The sequence below is a fragment of the Leucoraja erinacea genome, chromosome 1 (assembly GCF_028641065.1).
Source record: "Leucoraja erinacea ecotype New England chromosome 1, Leri_hhj_1, whole genome shotgun sequence".
NCBI classification, from domain to species: domain Eukaryota; kingdom Metazoa; phylum Chordata; class Chondrichthyes; order Rajiformes; family Rajidae; genus Leucoraja; species Leucoraja erinaceus.
In genome coordinates this window covers 102,616,964-102,640,454 of record NC_073377.1, presented here as the reverse complement: position 1 = coordinate 102,640,454, position 23,491 = coordinate 102,616,964, and the positions used below count along the sequence as shown (strand labels likewise).

Here is a 23,491-nt window from a genome sequence, read left to right as displayed (position 1 = left end):
CTGCTGCATTACTCCAGCATCTGATGGCTATCTTTGGTGTAAACCAGCATCTGCAGTTCCTTTCTACACACGGCCAACCTGAGCCACACCATTGATTGAATCCTAGAGTGCTCTCCCAGTGACAGACTGTGAGTTCTATAAACTGCAACTATGTCTTACAAAAAAGAGTTTTAATTTGCAGAAACCAGCTGATAGATGTTTAAATGACATTGAAAGATGACAACAACAAAAAAATGGCATGAACATTTGTTTGTAGTTAAAGTGAGTGAAATTATTTGTGAAGCAATAAATGTTGGAAATAATTGAAATAATTTGAATGGAGAACTTTAACATAGACATTTTAAGGTCACAATGTGCTGAAGTAACTCAGCATGTCAGGCAGCATCTTTGGAAAACACAGAGATACTATTTTGACTTAAAAAAATGTTTCTAACATAGACTTTGTTCCTCGTAACATGATTTAAAAAATTTCATAGCATGTCTTGCAGTTACACTCGCTCCTTTAACTTCACCCAAAGCAGATAAAGTAATTTTCACATCGAGGAATTGGAATGATCAGCATGCACATCTTATCAATGGCTGCAGATTCAAAGTGGCTGGGCTTGTATACTCTGAAATTTAGATGGATGAGAGGGGATCTTATTGAAGCATATAAGATTATTAAAGGTTTGGACATGCTAGAGGCAGGAAACATGTTCCCGATGTTGGGGGAGTCCAGAACCAGGGGCCACAGTTTAAGAATAAGGGGTAAGCCTTTTAGAACGGAGGTGAAGAAAAACCTTTTCACGCAGAGGGTTGTGAATCTGTGGAATTGTCTGCCTCAGAAGGCAGTGGAAGCCAATTCTTTGGATTCTTTCAAGAGGGACTTAGATAGAGCTCTTAAAGATAGCGGAGTCAGGGTATATAGGGAGAAGGCAGGAATGGGGTACTGATTGTGGATGATCAGCCATGATCATATTAAATGGTGGTGCTGGCTCGAAGGGCCGAATGGCCTACTCCTCCACCTATTGTCGATTGTAATATACCAACCAGCAGACTGTGGTGGAGGGAGTCACAAGTCAGGCTTGTTGCCCATGCAAGCTATCTGTGACCCACGAGGTGATTATGAATTCACCATTATAGATCGGCCAATGTTGACCTGTTGTCCAAGTCCAAAATAGTGAAGGGCAACACAATGAAGGATGGGTTCAGACAGCCACCCCTGAAACAACTGTGAAAATAAAGGAGCCAGCAAAATCACATGCAAGCTTAGCCAGCTGTCAAAAGAGACACGAGCTTTGAATTCTTCTGAAAATGCCTGTTATTCAGAAACATTCATAACTATTCAAAATATTAAAAATTAACAGACCATTTAAAATGTAAGAATTATTCAAATGTATAAAAATAAAATTTGTGAGAATCTTAGAAACAGCTGTTATTTATTGAATGCAAATGGCGCCAAACATAAATATCAGGAAAGATCTCTAAAGGTGTGACTGTGGTGGAGATAAGATGGAGACACAAGACACTGCAGATGGCAAAGACCAAACTGCTGGGGGAACTCACTAGATCAGGCAGCAATAAAATTTTACTTGTTCACACAAAGTAAACGATATACATGCAATAATGATAATTCTAACAATAAATATAACCATTAGTGCAAATGAGGAAATAGCTGGTCCATCACTGAACTAAATTTGTTGTGCAATCCAAAGTAGTGCAAAAATATATTATACTATGTAGAAACATGCTATACTTGCTATTATTGTAAAATAAACCCTGCAACATTGAAGTGCGAAGAAGCGCACTGTAATGAGCAGACTGTGAAAGGGAGAGCTATTTCCTGGAAATCACATGTTTAAGCTCCATGTGTGGCCAGCACGGAGGGAAATTCCCGCCCACGTGACGTCAGAGAGTTTGACAGCTTTCACTGCAGAAGAGGATGCAAATGAGAGAAGTGAATCCCCATAAATAGGAGCTGACTGGTCCTCTGCAGCAGAACTTGATTCAGCAGAGAGTTGCTGCATTGGGTAGAAGATCCTTACAACAGACATCTCATCAGCAGCACAAAGTGGAAGATGGACAGAGCAGCCAGTGTGACCATCCTCATCCTCCTTCTGTGTGCCGTCACTGCACAGGGTATGTTGAGATGTCTGTCCTCACGGTTTATTCCTTATTGTACTGTAGCACAATGTATGAGTATATGATTCCCTGGTTCATGTGCTGTTTACAATGTGCAATGCAATTAAACTGCCGTTGTTATACTGTGTGTTCCTTACAATGCAACATTGTGTGTGAGAAAGCTTTAAACTCTTTTCATTGAAATCAAAACCCTCCTTATTAATGTAAAACTGATCCAACAGCCTGACTGCAGAAGTAAAAAGAAATACACCAGTGAACTGTGTTCTAACTGTAGTTATAATGTTTTCATTGATTGTGGCTGCGCTTTGGTCTTATTGTTTGAGCTTTCAAATGAAAGCTCACAACTTTAGTGAAGGGAGTTTGTGCAAACATTGTGCAATTTCTCTCTCCGGGCCATGCATTAATTAAACAAGAGGGCTGCAGAAAGTACCAGAAAGTTTTGCAGGTTTTGCTCCCATTGATTCTACGATTAAATCTGAATGAATCTTTCCTCAGGTGCTCCCATCCCAGGAGCAAATGGACGGTGCCACTGCGCTAGGACCAGATCTGATGTTATTCATCCAAATTCCATCCGGAGCCTGAAATTTATTCCAAGAGGACCTCACTGTGATAATGCAGAGATAATGTGAGTAAATGAGTCAGAGCATCAACATCAACCTTACTTACTCCCCTCAAGTTGTGTAATTCAAAAAGAGACATTGGAGTTTCTGTGAATCATATTTTGAATGTTACCTTCTCCTTCCAGTATTACGCAGAAAAATGGGAATAAAGTGTGTGTGGATCCTGAAGCCAAGTGGTTGGAAGTGCTTATAACTGCCAATAAAGGTCAGTGTTTGTATAAGCCGGAATTCAGACTTCTCCTGTGAATAAATGTTGATGCAGTGATTTACTTTGTCATGTGAGTGCAGACCTCCGCATTAGAGGGCGCTGTGTGCTCCTCCCTGCTAAACATTCCCACTAACATTTGACACTTTGGGCTATTTTACTCAAGTGCCTTTCAAACACGTGGGGGCAGTAAAATCTGGAATGTCGGCAAACGATTTGACTACATTTGGCATCAGAGCTGAGCCCCAAATCCTCTTATCCAATTTCATTATTAATGTTCCCAGATGCAGAGGTTGGGACCCTGGAAAGCCACCAGCGGTGCTGGCTGGTTTTATGGTCGCTCTCCACAATATTGAGACATGTTGTCACATGTTTGGGAATGCAATTGAGACCAGACATTGTAGGAAGTCTGCTGTTCACAACGGGGATGTTCAAAATGAAATATTTAATAGTTATCTTCATCTTGGGCTGCAACATGGAACATAGGGGGAATGCCCGTGACTCGATAGGGTACAAATCATGCACAATGCTTTGTCTTGGATGGTCTCCAGCTTTGTGATGTTGGAGCTACACAGATCCAGGCAACTGGGAGTATTTATCACACTTCTGATTTGTGCCTTGTGGATAGTGAAAATGAGAAATAGGTGTCAGGGGGTAATTCATAGAGTTGTTGAAACCTCCAGGTAAATATGGTAGATAATAAAAATGCCTGGGACAATGATTGGCACAAATGCTACCTGGCAGCACCTTTACAACTTTGCCTGAATGCTGACATGGTCTTGATATATAATTGCTCAGCGTCACATGGTGAGGCGTAAAAATAGAATTGAACACTGTGCAGTGCCTTTTAGATAATGCACACTGCAGTATCGATGAGTTGCTTGCAAACTTCCAAGTCATTGCATCTGCTCTGTTTCAGAGATAGTCATTTTGAAAATTCCCTGAGTTCTGTTGCAGGAGGCACTATATGCTGTATTACTGTGGCTAACAACGCAATTATTCAATTACATTTTTCTATTGTGTCTATTTCAGGTGTCAAACGAGGCAATTGAACAAAATGAAGCTGCAATCTGAGAGATTCACTACCACTCCTGGAGTATCTGCTGGGCAATGAAGGAGGCTCAGCTGTGGGAGTTAACACTGTAATTCACCTTCCAGTGGTTCAGTCCAGTGCATTCTCTTCATTGTTTTCTGGGAATGATCTATGGTTCCTCCCTGTTACAGGGTATGTTTACGCCCCATCACGGTGCATAATTATACCTGAGCAAACAACTTAACTTGGTGCCAAGTCCAAAGTTTTGTTTGAGATCTGTGGTAATTAAGGTAGATTGTGAACTTGTACACTGTGTGGAAATGAGATAAATGCCACTTGTTGAAATGTAATACTGGCTATGAAAGTGGGAGGTGATGTCTTTAGAATAACTTGAGTTCAATGAATTCCCTGGAGGCATTGTTCAACACGACTGCAGCTCACAAGCGAAGCCAATGATGACCTTGTAGGCTGTGCCCTCCCTGAAATTAACACTAGAGGACCTGTGGAATAAAATTCTTCCCCAGTTCACAGTCCCTCCCTCCACCACAAGCTCTCATGACCCCCAGCTGGTGGCTTGTCAAAAACGATGGCACTGGCATGAAAGAAATGTGTTACCACCCAGTGTCCAGGATTGGGAGAACATAAAGTAGCTGATATACAGAGTAGAATTATCACTAGTTACCCCATTAAAACTATTTGAGTTAGGATGGTGAGGATGGAAACAATTAACTAAACACATTCCACCTTTTCTTTGAAGATATGTTGAAATGTTACATCATCTCAGTAATTTCCAAAGTTAATTTTACTTTGTCCCATTCTCTGTTTAAAACTCCCGTTCACAGATTGAGGTACACTGTAGGCAAACACCGTTGACCAAACGTGGTTGTTCCAGTTTGAACAAACATATTCTTGTATTAAATTGCGGAACAAAAAGCTGCAAATAGCAATTGTGTCGTTTTCCAGCAGTGTTTTTGACCATTGATATTTTAACTGGAACTATGATGTTTCCTCTGTAAAATTTTAGGATTTATCCAAAGTTTAAGGAAAACAATTCCCTGCGGATGTGATTGTTTTGTAAAATACCTACTTCGAAAAGGTAGTGCTGCCAATAGTCTGATTATCACTGGAGGAAATAAAATTGTAAATAGGTCTAATGTCTGTATAATGATTAATATAAATCTTTTGCACTGAGAGAACTTTCACTGACTGGTTTCAGTTGACCAACAGCACATCTGTACGGTTGGATGTGAATGAATTTGTCGAGTATTATTTTAATGTATTTAAGATCAAAAACAATAAACCGGATTTGCCATGAAAAATATGTTGTCTCTGCATCTGAATCGTCAGTACCTAGTTCCGTGTTTCTATACTCGATCAATGAAAGAGAATGGAGAATGGAGAGCAATGTGACCAGGGCCAAACTATCACTGTGTCGATGGGGTTTAATTTGTTTATTTAGCTCCTCCCTCCCCAACAGAGCACACATGGTGTTGGGGCTCACACTAAATATTGGCCCTTGAGGATTTTAACAGAATGATACTTGGTCACCAATGTTTGAGAAAGAACTGCAGATGCTGGTTTAAATCGAAGGTAGACACAAAATGCTGGAGTAACTCAGCGGGACAGGCAGCATCTCTGGACAGAGGGAGTGGGCGGCGTTTCGAGTCTAGCATTTCGTGTCTACCTGCAGTCACCAATGTTATCGTACATAGAATCTAACCAAACTGGGTGTTTCTCTAAATATTATGTGATTAAAGGATGATTTTTGCATGGCTCGTCAAGAGTGTTTAATTGCCATTGTACCAGCAACCAAACAAGCTATTTTAACTAATTGTAGAATCTGGATTTAGTGAATGGCCCACAAATTGGAATGCTGAATGGTTGATGTTTTTAACTCTCACAAGTGCCAAGTGAAATTTATTCAGCTACACGATTCAGGGAACTGATTAGAAAGAATGTCACATAATGCTACATTAACCAAGAAAGATAGAAAAATGGTTAGAACATAGAAACTTGCTTCACCAGTTTCACATTCAGATTCCATAGACCAACCCAAGCCTTCCGATCTTCCAATAGGTAACAGTGAGCTAGTTATTCAACTGCAACACAGATACAGGGAACAGATCAGCACGAATGTCACACGATTACGTATTAACCAAGAAACATGAAAATTAGAACTTAGAACAGTGCAGCACAGGAACAGGATCTTCAATCCATGATGTCTATTTTGACCATGAAGTCAAATTAAATTACTCCCATCCTCCAGGGGGCGAGATTTATGCACTTGTTTTTGTAATTCATCACAGGCTGGGAGGATTCTCATTGCAAATAACATCAAACAGGAAAACAGGAATTCCTGCAAAGGGCTAACGCTGGCAGCAAGGCCAGCTCAGAGGATAGTATGAGTCCATTAAATGTAGTTTATCTCATTAATAATACACGGCATGAAAATGTTAATAATTGGTAATCTAAATTGCCCCTTGAACTTAACATCCTAGGAACAGAAGCCTGTATCATGGACAGGACTGAAGGTGGATAAGTCACTTTGCTCAGATGGAGTACACCCCAGGGTTCTGAAAGAGTTAAGGGCCTGTCCCACCAGCATTAGATTGCATGCGTCTAGCGCGACCAAACGTGGTTGCTTGAGGCGTACGGCCTCGAGGGGCCGGTCCCACTTCCAACCGCGGAGCAGTCTGGAGTTGTGCGGGGCTGGTCCCGACATCATACTCACCAATCAGCTGGTCTGGAGGCGGGCCGACTGAATTTGGATGTCGCACGGCATCGGGCTGTTACGTCATCACGTAACGGCACGCCGGGCGGTGACGTCATCGCGCAATGCCACGCGCTAGGCGCACGCCGTCAAGACGCTGCATACGGCGTCAAGACGCTGCGTACGTCGTGGAGACGCTGCGTATGCCCGTCGAGGCGCTGCGTACGGCCTCAATGCGGCTGCGGGCCCAGTGGCCATTGCCGCGTGGAATCTTTGGACAGTATCAGTTTTTCGGAGCCCCACACGATGTGGGACCAGCCCCGCACAACTCCATACGGCTCCGGCGATCGAAGTGGGACCGGCCCCTGTGCAGATGTGTATTCATCATGTAGTGAAGTTGGGCTGGGTTAAATAAGTTCCATGGTGGAAAATCATACATTGAGATTTAATAGCGTATAATATCTTTGACAATAAGTGTTAGTTTGTTTAGCGCTGGTGATACCTGTTGTTTACAAAAGGCCCTGGTTCTGAGGGAGATGCTGATGTATGAACAAGGGAAGATTGCAGGACAACCCAGGCAAGAGATGGAATGGTGATGGTGAATCCAGCAGGGAGGAACAGATTGTGAGTGAAGGGAGGGGGTTGAAGATGTAATACGTTTTGAATTGAACTGAATCGTGTTGTTGGGATCAGAGTAGCTATTATGGTTACTCTAGGAATAGAGTCACATGCAGCCTGAATCCGCAGATACTGGAGCTTTAGTCAGGGCTGTCCCTGGGAAGTGGAGATGCCAAGTCGGACTTAGGAGGATCAGTGACCTGAAGGAGTTGGCACGAGTAAATATCCAGGAAAATGAAGAAAAAAGGCTTAAAGTGTTGAGGTAATGGCATCCATTATACACAACAACCTCAAATAAGCTCTGAACGACATAGACTATTATATATGGAGTAGAAACACACACTGATTTTTTTTCTCTCTCGTTTATTATATTGTTTACAATGTACTATGTTTACATATTCTGTTGTCCTGCTGCAAGTAAGAATGTCATTGTCCTATCCTGGACATATGATAATAAAACACTCTTGACTTTTTGCCCAAGGCAGGAATTAAGGTTAATTGCAAAGTCCTGCTGTGATTTTTACAGCAAGGTGGACAAACTGCCTTGGCTCCCGGCAGATGGGATTTGTTTAATTTGACATCACAGTTCACAGAGATACGGTGGGACGAAGAACATGTTCCTGTGCTGTACTTCAAGTCTATTCAAATGTGATGTCCTTCAAGTCTATTTAAATGTGAGTTACTTCAAGTCTATTTAATATCCTCAATAATCAATATATATATCCAAGGTGTGGGCACAAGTACGCAGTGTGGTTTAACCAGGGCTGGATCTTCTCGGTATGATTTGTGTCATCTTTCCAACTGAATTGTTCTACAAAGGACAAGTTAAATAAACTCCATGAAATCCTATTGACAACATTTGCTGTGGACCAATTGCTCTCCATTACTCAGTCTATTTCATTGATCAAATATAGGACTAGGGAACATTGCAGCATGGTGGTGCAGTGGTAGAGTTGCTGCCTTACAGCACAAGAGACCCAATTTCGATCCTGACTATGGGTGCTGTCTGTACGGTGTTTGTACGTTCTCCCCGTGAACATGTGGGCCTTCTCCGAGATCCTTGGTTTTCTCCCACACTCCAAAGACGTACAGGTTTGTAGGTTAATTGGTTTGACATGAATTTTAAATTGTTCCTAGAGTGTGGAGGATAGTGTCAGTGTGCGGGGATCGATAGTCGGTGCGGACTCTGTGGGACGAAGGGACGATTTCCGCCCTGTATCCCTAAACTAAACTAAACTAAACTAAACTCAAAAAAGGAACTATGTACTGAAGATTAAGAAGCAAAGACATCAATTTCTTTATGAGTTATCCATTTTATTATGTTTTCTTAAATTTGTTTAAAAAATGCTCAGCAAAATCAATCACAACCATCAACTGTACAAATGTGTCATTGTTCAACTGAATCCAGTCAGTGAATGTTCCTCAGGGCAAAAATATTTATTTTATATATTGTACAGACATTACTATTATTTACAATTACATTTACTCCAGTGGTAATCAGACTATTAGCAGCAATTCCTTCCAAAATGTAGGTGTTTATCATCACATAATCACATCTGCAGAGAATTTGCTTCTTCAGACTAGATAAATCCTAAAATATGATTTAAGGAGAAAACACCAGCTCCAGTTAAAATATCAATGGTCTAAAACAATGCTGGGAAATGGCACAACCCTTACGAGTGGGTAGTTGCTCTTGTAGTTTATGACAAGAATATTTTTGTTCAATCTGGAACAAAAACAATTAGGCAACAGTATTGACATTGGTACATCACAGATTATGAACAGGATTTAAACAGAAATGGGAACGGAATAAAAATGCTTTGGAAACATTTGAAATTAAGTTGCAATGCACCATATGTTCAGCAAAAATGTGGAAGATATTTATTTCATTAATTCCATCATTACCATCCTATCTCAGATCATTTTAATGAAATAACCAATGATAATTCAACTTTATATATTGGCCGACATCCTCTTTCTCTCCTGGTAAAATGCATGGGTTTGAGATTACAACATGTGATAACAAATCGTTTTCTCCACAGTGGTGTAATTATTTTCTCAGGCCAGCGACTATGGTCATGAGAGTGCAGAGAGGATGATGGAATTGAAGGGGTTACGAACTAGGAGTGAATATTATTACACTTAATTTACTAATAGGCACAGTCCACCAGCTCATCACTGGCTTCCCATGTGTACTGAGTTCAAGATGAACAAGGCCTCCCGGGAACTCAATTATACAGCAGCCAGCATTATCGTGGCTAGTATTACATTTCAACAACGGATGTTAATTTCATTTCTACAGAGTTCACGTCCAAATCTACCTAAGTTAACACAAACCTCAAAATAAACTTTGAATTTGGCACAAAGATAAAAACCACTATCAGATTGTTTGCTCAGGTATAAACATGCCCCGTAACAGGATGTAAACATGCACTGTGACAAGGAGGCACCCTAGATCATTCCCGGAAAACAATGAAGAGGAGACACTGGACTGAACCACTGGAAGGTGAATCACACTGTTAACTCCCACGGCTGAGCCTCCTTCATTCCCCGGCAGATTCTCCTGGAGTAGAATTGAATCCCTTGGATTGCAGCTTCATTTTGTTCCTTTGTGGTGTTTGTTGCCTGAAATGTAATTGATTGCATTGTTAGCCACAGTAATAGCGCTTACAATGTTTCCTGCAGCAGAACTAAGGGAATTAACAAACTGACTTTCCACAAAAAGAAGCAGATTACAACAACTTGGAAGGTTGTAAACACAAACGGCCACGGGGGCGCAGCAGTAGACTCGGGTTCGATCCCGACTACGGGTGCTGTCTGTATGGAGTTTCTACCAAAGATACTAGTGGTTTGTACGTTCTCCCCGTGACCGCGTGGGGTTTCTCCAAGATCTTCGGTTTCCTCCCATACTCCAAAGACGTACAGGTTTGAAGGTTAATTGGCTTGGTGCATGTGTAACTTGTCCCTAGTGTCTGTAGGACAGTGTTGGTGTGAGGAGATCGCTGGTCGGCACCGACTTGGTGGGCCGAAGGGCCTGTTTCCGCCCTGTATCTCTAAACTAATCTAAACTAAACCTCATTGATACTGCAGTGTGCATTATCCAAAAGGTACTGCACAATATTTAGTTCCATTTCTATCTCCTCAGAAAGTGAAGTATATTTCAAGACCATGACAATATTCAGGCATGCATGTATAAGTGCCAGGTGGCATTTGTGCCAAACAACATCCAGGCAATATCTTTATCAATAGTTTAGTATTTACCAGAATGATTCAGTGAGACCCTGAATCACCTATTGACAATTATTTATCATCCTATTCACCAACTGTAAGGCACAACTCAGAAATGTGATCAATATTCTCCATTTCTCTGGTAGTTCCGACACCCAAACCTGGAGACAATCCAGTACAAAGCATTGTGGTTAATTGGCAGCCTATTGTTTCAATTTCCCCTTCCTCCCAATCCCCCCCATCCCCCACCCCGTGTTCCATTCTACAGCCTGTGATGAAGATAACTATTAAATATTTCATTCTTAATATCCATGTTTTGAACAGAAGACATCCTTCATTGACCAGTGGCAGCTGTGTTCCAAAATGTGTTACAATCGGTCTCAACATTGTGAACAGTGACCATGAAACCAGCCAGCGCTCCTGCACTTGGTGGCTTCCAGTATCCCAACCTCTGCTTCTGGGAACATTAGTAATGAACATTGGGTGAGAGGACCTGGGGATCTGCTCTGATGCCAACTTGAGTAAAATATCAGAAAGTGTCCAATGTTAGTGGGAATGTTTAGCAGGGTGCAGCACATACGGAGAACTGCACTCACACGGCAAATAAATTACGGCATTTATTTATTCACAGCGGAAATCTGAATTCCGGCAAACACAGAACACTGACCTTTCTTAATGAGTATCTCCAACCACTTGGCTTCCAGATCCACACACACCTTCTTCTCATTTTTCAGCGTGACACTGTAAGGAGAAGATGACATTCAAGCTATAATTCACAGATATTACAATTATTTTAAATTACAGAATTTACAATCCGGGAGGGAGTAAGGTTGAGTTGTTGCTCTGACTCACTTACTCACATTATCTCTGCGTTCTCGCAGTGAGATCCACTGGGAATGAATTTCAGACTCCGGATGGACTTTGGAGGAATAACTTTAGCGCTGGTCCCAGTGCAGTGACACCGTCCATGTGCAACTAGGATCGGAATACCTGAGGAAAGATTCATTCAGATTTAATCGTGGAATCCATGGGAGCAAAGCCCATGTTTAATTAATGCATGACCCAGAGAGAGATATTGGATGTCTGCACAAACTCCTTCACTAAAGTTGCGAGTTTCACTTAGAAGCTCAAACACAAAGACAAAAGAGCAGCCACAATCGATAAAAATGTTGTAACTACAGTTTGAATAGTTTGTTGGTACATGTCTTTCTACATTTGCAGTCAGGCTGCTGCATCAGTTTTACATTAATACGGATGGTTTTAATTTCAATTAAAAGAGTTTAAAGGTTCCTCACACACAACAATGTTGCATTGTAAAGACTTTTGGAAGTTTAATTGCATTGCACATTGTAAACAGCACATGAAACAGGGAATCATATACTCATACTTTGTGCTACAGTACAATAAGGAATAAACCACAGGGACAGACATCTCAACATACCCTGTGCAGTGACGGCACACAGAAGGAGGATGAGGATGGTCACACTGGCTGCTCTGCCCATCTTCCACTTTGTGTCGCTGATGAAATGTCTGCTGAAGGATCCTCTGCCCAATGCAGCAACTCTCTGCTGAATCACGTTCTGCTGCAGAGGAACCAGTCAGCTCCTATTTATGGAGGGTCTCGACCTGAAAAGTCACCCATTCCTTCTCTCCTGAGATGCTGCTGTCCCGCTGATTTACTTCAACATTTTATGTCTACCTTTTTAACCCAGCATCTGCAGTTCCTTCCGTCCAAAGGTTTGTTTTAAAAAAGAATAATCCAGTTCCGGGCTTTGCTCCTCACTCACGGGGAAACTCCGCAGCTCAGAGGAATGAGCTGCCCACACGGTGAAGCTTAAACCTGTGATTTCCATGAAATAGCTCTCCCTTTCACAGTCTGCACATTGCAGTTCAAGTCAAATCAACTTTATTTGTCACATACACAAACAAGATGTGCAGTGACATGACAGTGGCAATGCCTGCGGATTGTGCAAAAACAACAGAACATAATAGAACAGAACCATTGTTTACATGTTAGAAAAAATATATTAAAAAGCCACAACACAAGGGTAAATTAGTCCCTGGTGAGATAAGAGTTAACAGTCCTGATGGCCTGTGGGACGAAACTCCGTCTCTTCCTCTCTGTTTTCACAGCGTGACAGCGGAGACGTTTGCCTGACTGTAGCTTAATTAGGAAAGGGACCGTAGCTTAACTAGTAAAGGGGAAATAGGTTATGAAAGAAAACTGGCAGGGAACAAAAAAACTGACTGCAAAAGTTTTTATAGATATGTGAAGAGAAAAAGATTAGTTAAAACAAATGTAGGTCCCTTGCAGTCAGAAAACAGTGAATTGATCATGGGGAACAAAGACATGGCAGACCAATTGAATAACTACTTTGGTTCTGTCTTCACTAAGGAAGGCATAAATAATCTGCCGGAAATAGCAGGGGACCGGGGGTCAAATGAGATGGAGGAACTGAGTGAAATCCAGGTTACCCGGGAAGTGGTGTTTGGTAAATTGAATGGATTAAAGGCCGATAAATCCCCAGGGCCAGATAGGCTGCATCCCAGAGTACTTAAGGAAGTAGCCGCAGAAATAGTGGATGCATTAGTGATAATTTTCCAAAACCATTTACATTCTGGAGTAGTTCCTTAGGATTGGAGGGTAGCTAAAGTAACCCCACTTTTTAAAAAGGAAGGGAGAGAGAAAACGGGGAATTACAGACCAGTTAGTCTAACATCAGTAGTGGGGAAACTGCTAGAGTCAGTTATTAAAGATGGCATAGCAGCACATTTGGAAAGTGGTGAAATCATTGGGCAAAGTCAGCATGGATTTATGGAGGAGTAGTAGATTTCCAGACCAGCAAGATTCTCCTACGGGCCAAAAGTGATGTAAATGTAATGATATCAGACTGGGTTGTTTTTAAACCCAAGGTTTTATCTGTTACACCAAATACAGCTACAAGCGGGCAAGGTCTCACTGTCATCCCAAGGACTTCACTGATGGGTTTAAAAACCACTGCCCAGTAGTTAACAAGTTTGGGGCAAGACCAGAATGCATGAGTTAGATTGGCTGGAGAGAACGAGCACCTGTCACAGCCAGCGTCCGTCCCTGGATATATGTTCGCAAGCCTGGCTTTGCTTAAATGAACCCTGTGTAAAACTTTAAATTGTATGAGCCCCAATCTAGCACATGATGACGAGGAGTGGACTTCTTTCAGCGCTTCTGTCCAGCATTCCTCACACAGATCCATACCAAGGTCATTCTCCCACCTAGCTTTAACTTTGTTCAGGTTTTGATCTCCTAAATACATCAATTGAGAATATACTGCAGAGATCAGTCCTTTATTTGCAAAGGTAAGAGTGAGTTTATCCAACACTGTGACAGGAGGGAGATCAGGAAAATAAGGAAATGTTTTCATGACAAAGTGGCAAACCTGAAGATATTTAAAGAAATGATTATGTGGGAGGCCATGTTTTTTGTGTAGGTAGTCGAAACTATCAAATATGTTGTTAGTGTATAAATCCTTAATGGACATAAGACCATTCAAACCCCACTGTCGAAAGGTTGAGTCAAGTGTAGAGGGGGGGAATAAATGGTTACTATGAATGGGACCCAGAACTGATGTTGATGTAAGCTTATAATGGCAACGAAATTGGTTAAAAATTTTGATGGTGGGTAGTACGACAGGGTTGGATGTAAATCTAGAGTGTTTCAATGGCAGGGAGGAATATACTAAAGCTGGGAGAGATGAGAAGTAACAGGATTGTGAATCAAGCAGACACCAGTCTGTATCTCGTCGGTGGAGCCAGAATAATATCTTAGATACTTAGATCTTAAGTGGAATGGAATGGAATGTTTTATTGAAAGAACAGTGAAATTCTTCACTGTGAAATTCTTTGCTTACATACCCAAGTTAAGCAAATAGTTGCCACATAACGGCACTGATAAAATTACAAAGTACCCCAAGCTGGCTCCTCCCTTGTTCTCCCCCCCACCCCCCCCGGCACCCTCATCGACCGCTGCACCGCATCTGCGGCTCTACCGCTACCGCCAGACCCCGTCCTCTCATAGAGTGATACAGTGTGGAAACAGGCCCTTCGGCCCAACTTGCCCACACCGGACAACATGCCCCAGCAACACAATAGTCCCACGTGTCCCTGATTGGCCCATATCCCTCCAAACTTGTCCTATTCATATACCTGTCTAACTGTTTCTTAAATTATGGGATAGTCCCTGCCTCCTCTGGTAGCTAGTTCCATACAACCACCACCCTTTGTGTGAAAAAGTGACCTCTCAAATTCCTATCAAATCTTTTCCCCTTCACCTTAAACCTCTGTCCTCTGTTCCTTGATTCACCTACTCTGGGCAAGTGACTGTGCATCTGTCTATCTGATCTATTCCTCTCATGATTTTATACACCTCTTTAAGATCACCCCTCATCCTCCTGCGCTCCAAGGAATAGAGACCCAGTCAACTCAAACACTACTGATAGCTCAGACACTCTAGTCCTGGCAACATCTTCATGAATTCTCATTGTTGGCATCTGTGGCAGCTCAGTCACTGAATATCGGTGGACACTCGCTGTATGTGGAAAGCAGAAGATGTGGGAATCAGGCAGGAGAGGGGGCTGGTGAAACAGGATCCCCCTTTGTGATTTTTCCTACACATTTGGTTTCAAGCTGACTCAATGGGGGAGTAGACAGGTTCATGTTTCCTTTAATGTTTGACTGTCTTGAATCTTTAATCACCTCTGTGTGTACATTTGCCACCAGATATTTTCACTTAAAACACTTATGCTTGTTTGAAAAGAATCTCACATTACAAATCAGTATTAAGTGTACTTTAGATCTTATTTAGATTTTATTGTACGTGGAGTGCCAGATAGCTGCCTGTGTCCTCAGTGCTGACTCTGGCCAGAACACTGCACTAGTAAGAAATGTGAGCATCTTCTTCGAAGGTCAGAAACATCTGCACCCGTGGTCCCCACATTCCTGGTCTCTTGGTGATGATCTCCACTGCTCAAGTATCTTGCTCCCACTTGCTCTACACTTTAAGCCTCATTTCCTCATTTTCCTGGTAATTTCCTTCTCCTGGGACAGAATCCCTCCCCATGCCAGCTCCCTCCGACCTCTGATCCTCCTCAGTCCTGCTTGGCATCTCCACTTCCCAGGAGCAGCCTCGACTAAAGCTCCTGTATCTGTAGATGCAAGATACACGTGACCTTCTATTCCTATAAGGCGGGGGTGGCCTATATTCCTTTGGTGGGGCTGCCATCTCCAGCGACTACTCAAGGAAGCGGATGTGCAGTGGTTTGTCCATCCGTCCGGAATGTTTGAGACCGTAGGTCGTGAACCACATGTAGCTGCAGTGTATCTGGATTCTTGCATCCAAGAAGCCATACCCTCACGCAAGGTTCCTGCTGGAAACGTCTCAAAGAGAGACGGCTAAAGTGGCTGTGAATCCAACCTAGGGTGTCGATTAAAAGTCAGTACGTTCTCCCCACGACCACGTGGGTTTTCTCTGAGGAACACGAGGAATCTAGTTAACCTCCCCCCCCCCCCCCCCCCACCCCCCATAGAGGTTTCACGCGTGTTACTCAGGTGAACTAGAGATATTTCAGATGTGATGCAGAGGGAGGTAAAAGAGGTGGATGATTTGCTTCACTAATCAGGGAGAATATCACGACGGCGACAAAGCGTAGATTTCGTTCTGAAGCGATATGGGTAGAGCTGAAAATTAGAAAGGTGCAATCACTAATGAGATTGTACTATAGGCTTTGTAATATCAAGCGGAGATAGAGGAGATCGGGAGACAGATATGGGGACAGGTTACAGAAAGATGCAAAAACAACAGCATTGTCTTAGTGGACAACTTTAACTTCCCCATTATTGTCTGGAACTCAGAACAGCGGACAGTACAGCACAGGAACAGGCTCTTTGGTTTCTAAATTAGTATGGGTGTCAGAGGTTATGGGGAGAAGGCAGGAGAATGGGGTTAGGAAGGAGAGATAGATCAGCCTTGATTGAAAGGCGGAGTAGAGTTGATGGGCCAAATGGCCTAATTCTACCCTTATCACATGATCTTATCATATTATGACAATTCATGTGTCAACCATGATGTCAAGAAATATCTTATCTTCCTGCATATAATCTATATCCCTCCATTCCCAGCATGGAAATCCAAAAGCCTCTTAAATGCCACTATTGCAGCTGCCTCCACACTACCCCCGGCAGTGCATTTCAGATATCCATCACTGTGTAAAAAAACTTTAAACTTTGTTCCTCTCTCCTTAACTTTATGCCCTCTAGTGTTTGATATTTCCATGCTGGGGGTAGGTTTTTGACTGTCTACCCTATTTGTGTCTTTTTATTATAATTTTTTTATTTAATTCTTTATTTCGAACAGAAAAAATAAAAACAGCATACAAAAAAACAAAACAAAAATATTTATAGTGTCATAAACAATATCTATAAATAAATGAAATTGTATGTGTCCGAAAAGGAGCAGGAAGAAGACAAAGCTTATTAATTCCCACCCCTTATTCAACTGCTTATAATTATCTTAGTCAAATTTAGTAGCTATATGTACACCATATGTACACCAGCAGCTATATGAATCTTTTATAATGTAATATCCTTCTCCTTTCATTCCACGGCATTCCAGAGAAAACAAGGCTATCTAACCTCTCCGGAAAACTAATGCCCTCTAATGCAAGCACCAGTGGTGGAGGCAGGTTCGTTGGTATCATTTAAAAATAAATTGGATAGGCATATGGATGAGAAGGGAATGGAGGGTTATGGTATGAGTGCAGGCAGGTGGGACTAAGGAAAAAAAGTTGTTCGGTACGGACTTGTAGGGCCGAGATGGCTTGTTTCCGTGCTGTAATTGTTATATGGTTATATGGTTATATTCTAGTAACGTCCTTTCCAACCCTTTCCAAAGCCTCCACATGCTTCCTGTATTGGGGTGATCAGAACCATATGGAATACTCCAAATGCAGCCCAACCAAAGTTCTATAAAGTTGCATGATGACTTACTGACTCTTATACTCAATGTGACCAATGAAGGCCGACAAACTATATATCTTCATTACCTATTTATCTTCTAGTGTTGCCACTTTCAGGGAGTTATGGTCTTGGACCCCAAGTTCTCTCTGTACATCAGTGCTGTTAATGATCTTACCATTAATTGTATATTTTCTCCTTACATTTTACCTCCTAAAGTGTAACATTTGTACTTGCATGGATTGAACTCCATCTGCCACTTTTCTGCCCACTTCTGTAGCTGATCTCCATCCCGCTGTATACTTTGACAGATATCCTGACTGTCCATAACTCCACCAACTTGGTGTCAACTTACGCAGTGCTCAAGGCTGAGGTAGGGCAGAATTTGTTAGGTGTATACAAGAGAGTTTCGTGAAACACTATCTGGATAATCCAAGTCAAGGATGGACAATACTGGATCTTGTACAGGGAAATGAACCTGTCCAGGTGACTGGTGTTTCAGAGGAAATAAATTTTGTGAACAGTGAAGACACTGCATAAGTTTTAAATTATTTATGAACAAGATTATGTCTGGACCTTAGTGGAAGATACTAAATTGGGATAAGGCAGAACATAATATTATTAGGCAGGAGCTAGGAGCAGTGTAAATTGGGAACAGTTAGAACATAGAACAGAGAATAGAACATAAGATTTGCTCACATTTGGAAGAGAATGGGCTAATTAAGGACAGTCAACATGGCTTTGCTTGGTCTGAAAGGAGCAGGAAGTCTGAAGAAGGGTTTCGGCCCGAAATGTTGCCTATTTCCTTCGCTCCATAGATGCTGCTGCACCCGCTGCGTTTCTCCAGCTTTTTTGTGTAACCCTGGCTTTGCTTGTGGCAGGTCAGGTCTCATGAACTTGAGATTTTTTGAGGAGGTGTGAACATTATCAATAGGGGTAGACATGGAACCCACAGACACTTGGTCTTTTGGTTTCAGAACTGGCTTTCTCATCAAAGGCAGAGGGTTGTGGTGGAAGATAGTTATTCTGGCTGGAGGTCAGTGACCAGTGGTGTTCTGCAGGGACCTGTGCTGGGAACTCTGTTAATTAGTGATATAAATAAATTAAGTGATTAAACATAACCCTTGCTTTCCCTCTCTCTCCATCCCTCCCCCATCCTAGTTCGCAAACCAGTCTGACTGTTTTCGTATCTTATCCCTCCATATCTCTGTGTCATCCTTTCCCCTGACTCTCAGTCTGAAGAAGGGTCTCAAACCGAAACGTCACCCATTCCTTCCATCCAGAGATGCTGCCTGATCCGCTGAGTTACTCCTGCATTTTATTTCTACCAGCTACACTAGTCGGCTAAATATTAATGAAGACACTGAATGTAAATTATCTCTCCTTTCAATGACCACAGCGACTGAGTATCATTCTTGTAAATCACTTGAAGGTCTAAAGTGTGGGGAATCAGTATTCCTGGTATTGTGTGACCTGCTCTGCATGCAGCAACTTGCCATCATTTGAAGCATTGCACACATGATCCTTACTGCAAAGAGGCAAACCTGTACTCACCCAACTTTGACTTATGTTGTACGTTTTGCATGTTGTACAATTTGTTGCTTTGGGTTCTGTGTCTTTCCTTGCATTCACCGTACCCACATAAATCCTGCATTCTACTCACATTAGCACCTTGGAAGTTATCAGTATTGTATAAGCATTTTGGTTCTTGAATGATTAATACCAATTAACCCTTTCATTCTCCTCACGTAAGCTCCTGGATTAAATCAGTGTTTTGTATACTCCAGCATCACTGCTTCCATTTTGCAGTGTGGTCTTCTTTGTGTGAGCCCTGTACCCTGTCCAGACCGTTTGTGCCGTGTGTAGTGAGTTAAAGCAACTCCATAAAATCCCATTGGCATGAGTAATCCAGTTTATTTACTTTCTTAAATACATTTGACAAGCGTTCAACAAATTCATTCACATACATCAACTGTGCAGAATCATAACAGGTTTTATACTCAATACAAAATTTCATTAGGACATGTTACATTTGGTCAACTGAACTCAGACAGTGGAAAGTCACTTAGTACAAATGATTTATATTAGTCACCGAAGTGACATTTTCCCTATTTACAAATTTCATTTTTCCAGTGAGCATAAGACTCTTAGCTGCACTACCTTTCAAAATGTATATATTTTTCATTAAAACATAATCTGCATTAAAAAATTGCTTTCACTTGGATAGATTCTAAAGTCTAATATTTACAGAGAAAGTCTTTCAGCTCCAGTTAAAATACCAATGGTCAGTAATATTGTGAGCCGGTTCCAATGTTATTTGCAGGCAAATAAATAAAAATGTATTGAAATAAAAGTGTTTCTATTCAAGGTCGAAGAAATATGTTTGATCAGACTATTGCCGCCATTACATCACTGAACTATAAACAGGATTTACACTAGTGGGGAACTGTGCAAATTTTGCTTCATAGGTTAATTTGAGACAATACCGTATGGTCCAGGAAAATGGAGGAATGTGCTTAGTTAATTATTTATATCTTCATCATTCTACTCAGATTAATTTATTGAAATAACTAAGGATAATTATTTTGTGAACATAGAGGATATTTCAGCCTTTTGGCCCTGGTAAAACATGCAGGATTAAGAAGACAGAATGATAACAGCTCATTTTCAACTCAGTGGACGAGCTATTTTGTCATGCCAATGTCGGTGGGGGTGTTGGTGGACAGGTATCAATGTTAACCCATCCACTGGATTTCCTTCTGGGCAGAGATCAAAACATCATGGAATCTAATGAACAAAACTACTGAAACTCACATCAACTCTCACCTTTCTTATTTCCATTAGTAAATCTTAATAACAGCCATCTATTTCATTTAGTCTATTCCACACATTTAAACATCAATTCCACTGTATCCAGTTTGTTGATGAGAAGCTATTTCCAAATAATTGTGAAGAACTAAAAGTCAATTAAATTCAGTTCCATAGTATCTTGTGATGAGATCAGAGACAAGACCACAATCTACTTCGATTACCACAGGCATCAAGCAGGACCTCAGACATGGCGCATAGTTGAACAAATATCAGTTTAACAAATATCTCGGTTAAACAGACATTACCACAGGAGGAAAGAACTCCTGCCTCCGGATCAATTGTGAAATTATTTGGAGAAGACAATGAAGAGGAGACACCAGAATGAGCACTAGGAAGGTGACATCAGATAGGCAATATCCATGGCTGATTTTCCATCATTCCACTTCAGATAACTTTGTAAAGGAATTGAATCTTCAAGATTGCAATTTAACTTCCTGAAATAAAGTTGAATAATTTGTAGTGTTATCTCCTTTAAATATAGATTAAAGAGTTTGCAGCAACACAATTAGGTGAATTGTCAAATGAAGTTTCCACAAAAGGATTAGATTGCTAAGTACATGATTCTCGTTAGCACCTGAGAGCTGATGCAATATGTAGGAGCCAAAATACATGGCTCAGCATTCAATAACATTCGATTTATTATAACACTGAAACTATCCAGGTGTGCAGACAGCAAAACCTAACTTGCATTTAGACACTTCAGTGCTAGGTGACACATGCTAGTGTGAGGCAATGAGAATCATCAACTGTAGAGAGTGGAACCACTATCCTTGGTATTCAATGACATTAAGTACTGTCACTGACTTCTGCAGCACCACTGGATGTCCACTGACAAGAAACTCAACTGGAACATCCACATAAGTACAGTGGTTACAAAAGCAGGTCAGATATTGGTTACCCTGCAGCCTGTGAGCCTCTTGCTGTCAACCATTCTGCTATCTGCATGGCACAACTCAAGAGTACGATGAATACTCTCCACTCTTCACTTGCCTGGATTATGGATTATGCAGCTCCAATATCAATCCAGGATAAAGCATTCTGAATGCTTAGCAACATATCTATCGCCCAAAACCTTCACTCCAGTACCACCAGTGTCCTATGGCTGCCGCATGGAGTGAAGGTCACTGCTAAATATTGTTTACTTAATATCACTTTTTTAAACACACATCTGTCCTTCATTGGTTGATCTCATATAGATCCTAAAAATATGCCATTGTTCTCAGCATTGTGGTCAATGCATTTTAAATCACCTTGCTACAATAGCTACAGGCAGTGAAGAAAGCTAATGGAATGTTGGCTTTCATAACAAGAGGATTTCAGTATAGAAGATGTTCTTCTGCAGTTGTGTAGGGCTCTGGTGAGACCATATCTGGAGTATTATGTACAGTTTTGGTCTCATAATTTGAGGAAGGACATCCTTGTGATTGAGGCAATGCAGCGTAGGTTCACGAGATTGATCCCTGGGATGGCAGGACTGTCATATGAGGAAAGATTGAAAATACTAGGATTGTATTCACTGGAGTTTAGAAGGATGAGGGGGTATCTTATAGAAACATATAATATTATAAAAGGACTGGACAAGCTAGATGCAGGAAAAATGTTCCCAATGTTGGGCGAGTCCAGAACCAGGGGCCACAGTCTTAGAAAAAAGGGGAGGTCATTTAAGACTGAGGTGAGAAAAAACTTTTTCACCCAGAGAGTTGTGAATTTATGGAATTCCCTGCCACAGAGGGCAGTGGAGGCCAAATCACTGGATGGATTTAAGAGAGAGTTAGATAGAGCTCTAGGGGCTAGTGGAGTCAAGGGACATGGGGAGAAGGCAGGCATGGGTTATTGATAGGGGACGATCAGCCATGATCACAATGAATGGCGGTGCTGGCTTGAAGGGCCGAATGGCCTCCTCCTGCACCTATTTTCTATGTTTCTATGTTACTAATAGATTATTATTATTATTATTATTGCACTGTTATTTTGTTCTTTTTTCTGCATTTCTGGTATATTATTTATTATGATTACATATTCTGTTGTGCTGCAGCAAGTAAGAATTTCATTGTTCTATCTGGGACATATGACAATAAAACACTCTTGACTTGGCTTTTCTGCATTTGGTAGCCTTGCAATGACCAACCTCTGCTGCTGGATATATCACCGATGAACATGGGATGAGGAGAGAGAGAGTTGGCTCTGAGCCAATGTTAGTCAGATAGTTTACTGACAGTGTGGATTATGCCTTACACAAGCAGAAAGGGTACTTGAGTAAAGTAACAGAGGGTGCCAAATGTGAGTGGGAACATTCAGTCGGGAGAGGCAGACACTGCCATCTAACACAGAGGACCAGACTCACATGGCAAAAATAAATCACTGCATCTACATTCATTCAAAGGTGGGCTGAATTGTGGCAAACAGCAAATACTAACCTTTCCTTGCATTTATGAATGCCTGCAACCACTTGGCATCAGGATTCACACACACTCTCTTCTTATTTTTCAGAGTGATGCTGTGAAAAGAAGGTGCCATTTAAAATTAATTCACAAAATTGGATGTTAGCCACTGAAGTTAAGAATCCATTGAAAGGTTTAAATAAATGTGTTGAATTCAACCTTACATCTATATTGCAAATTCTAACTAAGCTCTAAAATGACTTTATAGATCAGAAAGAATATGAATATTTGACATCCAAGATAAAGTCCAAACTCAACTTGTTTGGCCTTGAAATTTGCCTATGTAATGAACAGAAAATACCTGTTATGCAGTATTTTGCGAGAATTAATTTTACATGCTTTCAATGCAGGTTAGCACCAGTAATTAATAAGATTTTCTATCAACACTGAGCAGTTCATATACACTAATTTTGTTTATATGGAATCAGGGCAACAGAAAGACATCAGTGGTTTGACCACACACCAAGTTCACTTCTATGGATTTTTTTCTATCACAGTAGTGGCACAATAGTAACAATATTGGCACTATTCACACCCTAAAGTAATAGAGTCACAGAATCGTAGATTGATACATAATGGAAACATGCCTTTGACCCATCCCATTCATGCTGACTACCTGAGTTGGATCCATTTGCTGTATTTGACCCAGGTTTCACT

At 41.3% G+C, this 23,491-nt stretch overlaps 2 protein-coding genes across 2 annotated transcripts; one reads left to right on the top strand and one right to left on the bottom strand.

Annotated features, from left to right (window-relative positions):
* Positions 1–1,450: 1,450 nt before the first annotated feature.
* Positions 1,451–5,298, top strand: LOC129700140 (interleukin-8-like). The gene is made up of 4 exons (XM_055640371.1): positions 1,451–2,118; positions 2,617–2,746; positions 2,867–2,946; positions 3,979–5,298. Exons 1-4 carry the CDS (start codon positions 2,058–2,060, stop codon positions 3,996–3,998), a joined length of 291 nt encoding a protein of 96 aa, XP_055496346.1. The 5' UTR covers positions 1,451–2,057; the 3' UTR covers positions 3,999–5,298.
* Positions 5,299–6,107: 809 nt separating this feature from the next.
* LOC129700134 (interleukin-8-like) lies at positions 6,108–14,497 on the bottom strand. Its single transcript, XM_055640359.1, has 4 exons — positions 11,977–14,497; positions 11,396–11,525; positions 11,203–11,276; positions 6,108–9,932 (listed from the first exon to the last, which is right to left on the bottom strand). Exons 1-4 carry the CDS (start codon positions 12,035–12,037, stop codon positions 9,904–9,906), a joined length of 294 nt encoding a protein of 97 aa, XP_055496334.1. The 5' UTR covers positions 12,038–14,497; the 3' UTR covers positions 6,108–9,903.
* Between the last annotated feature and the right edge of the window lie 8,994 nt (positions 14,498–23,491).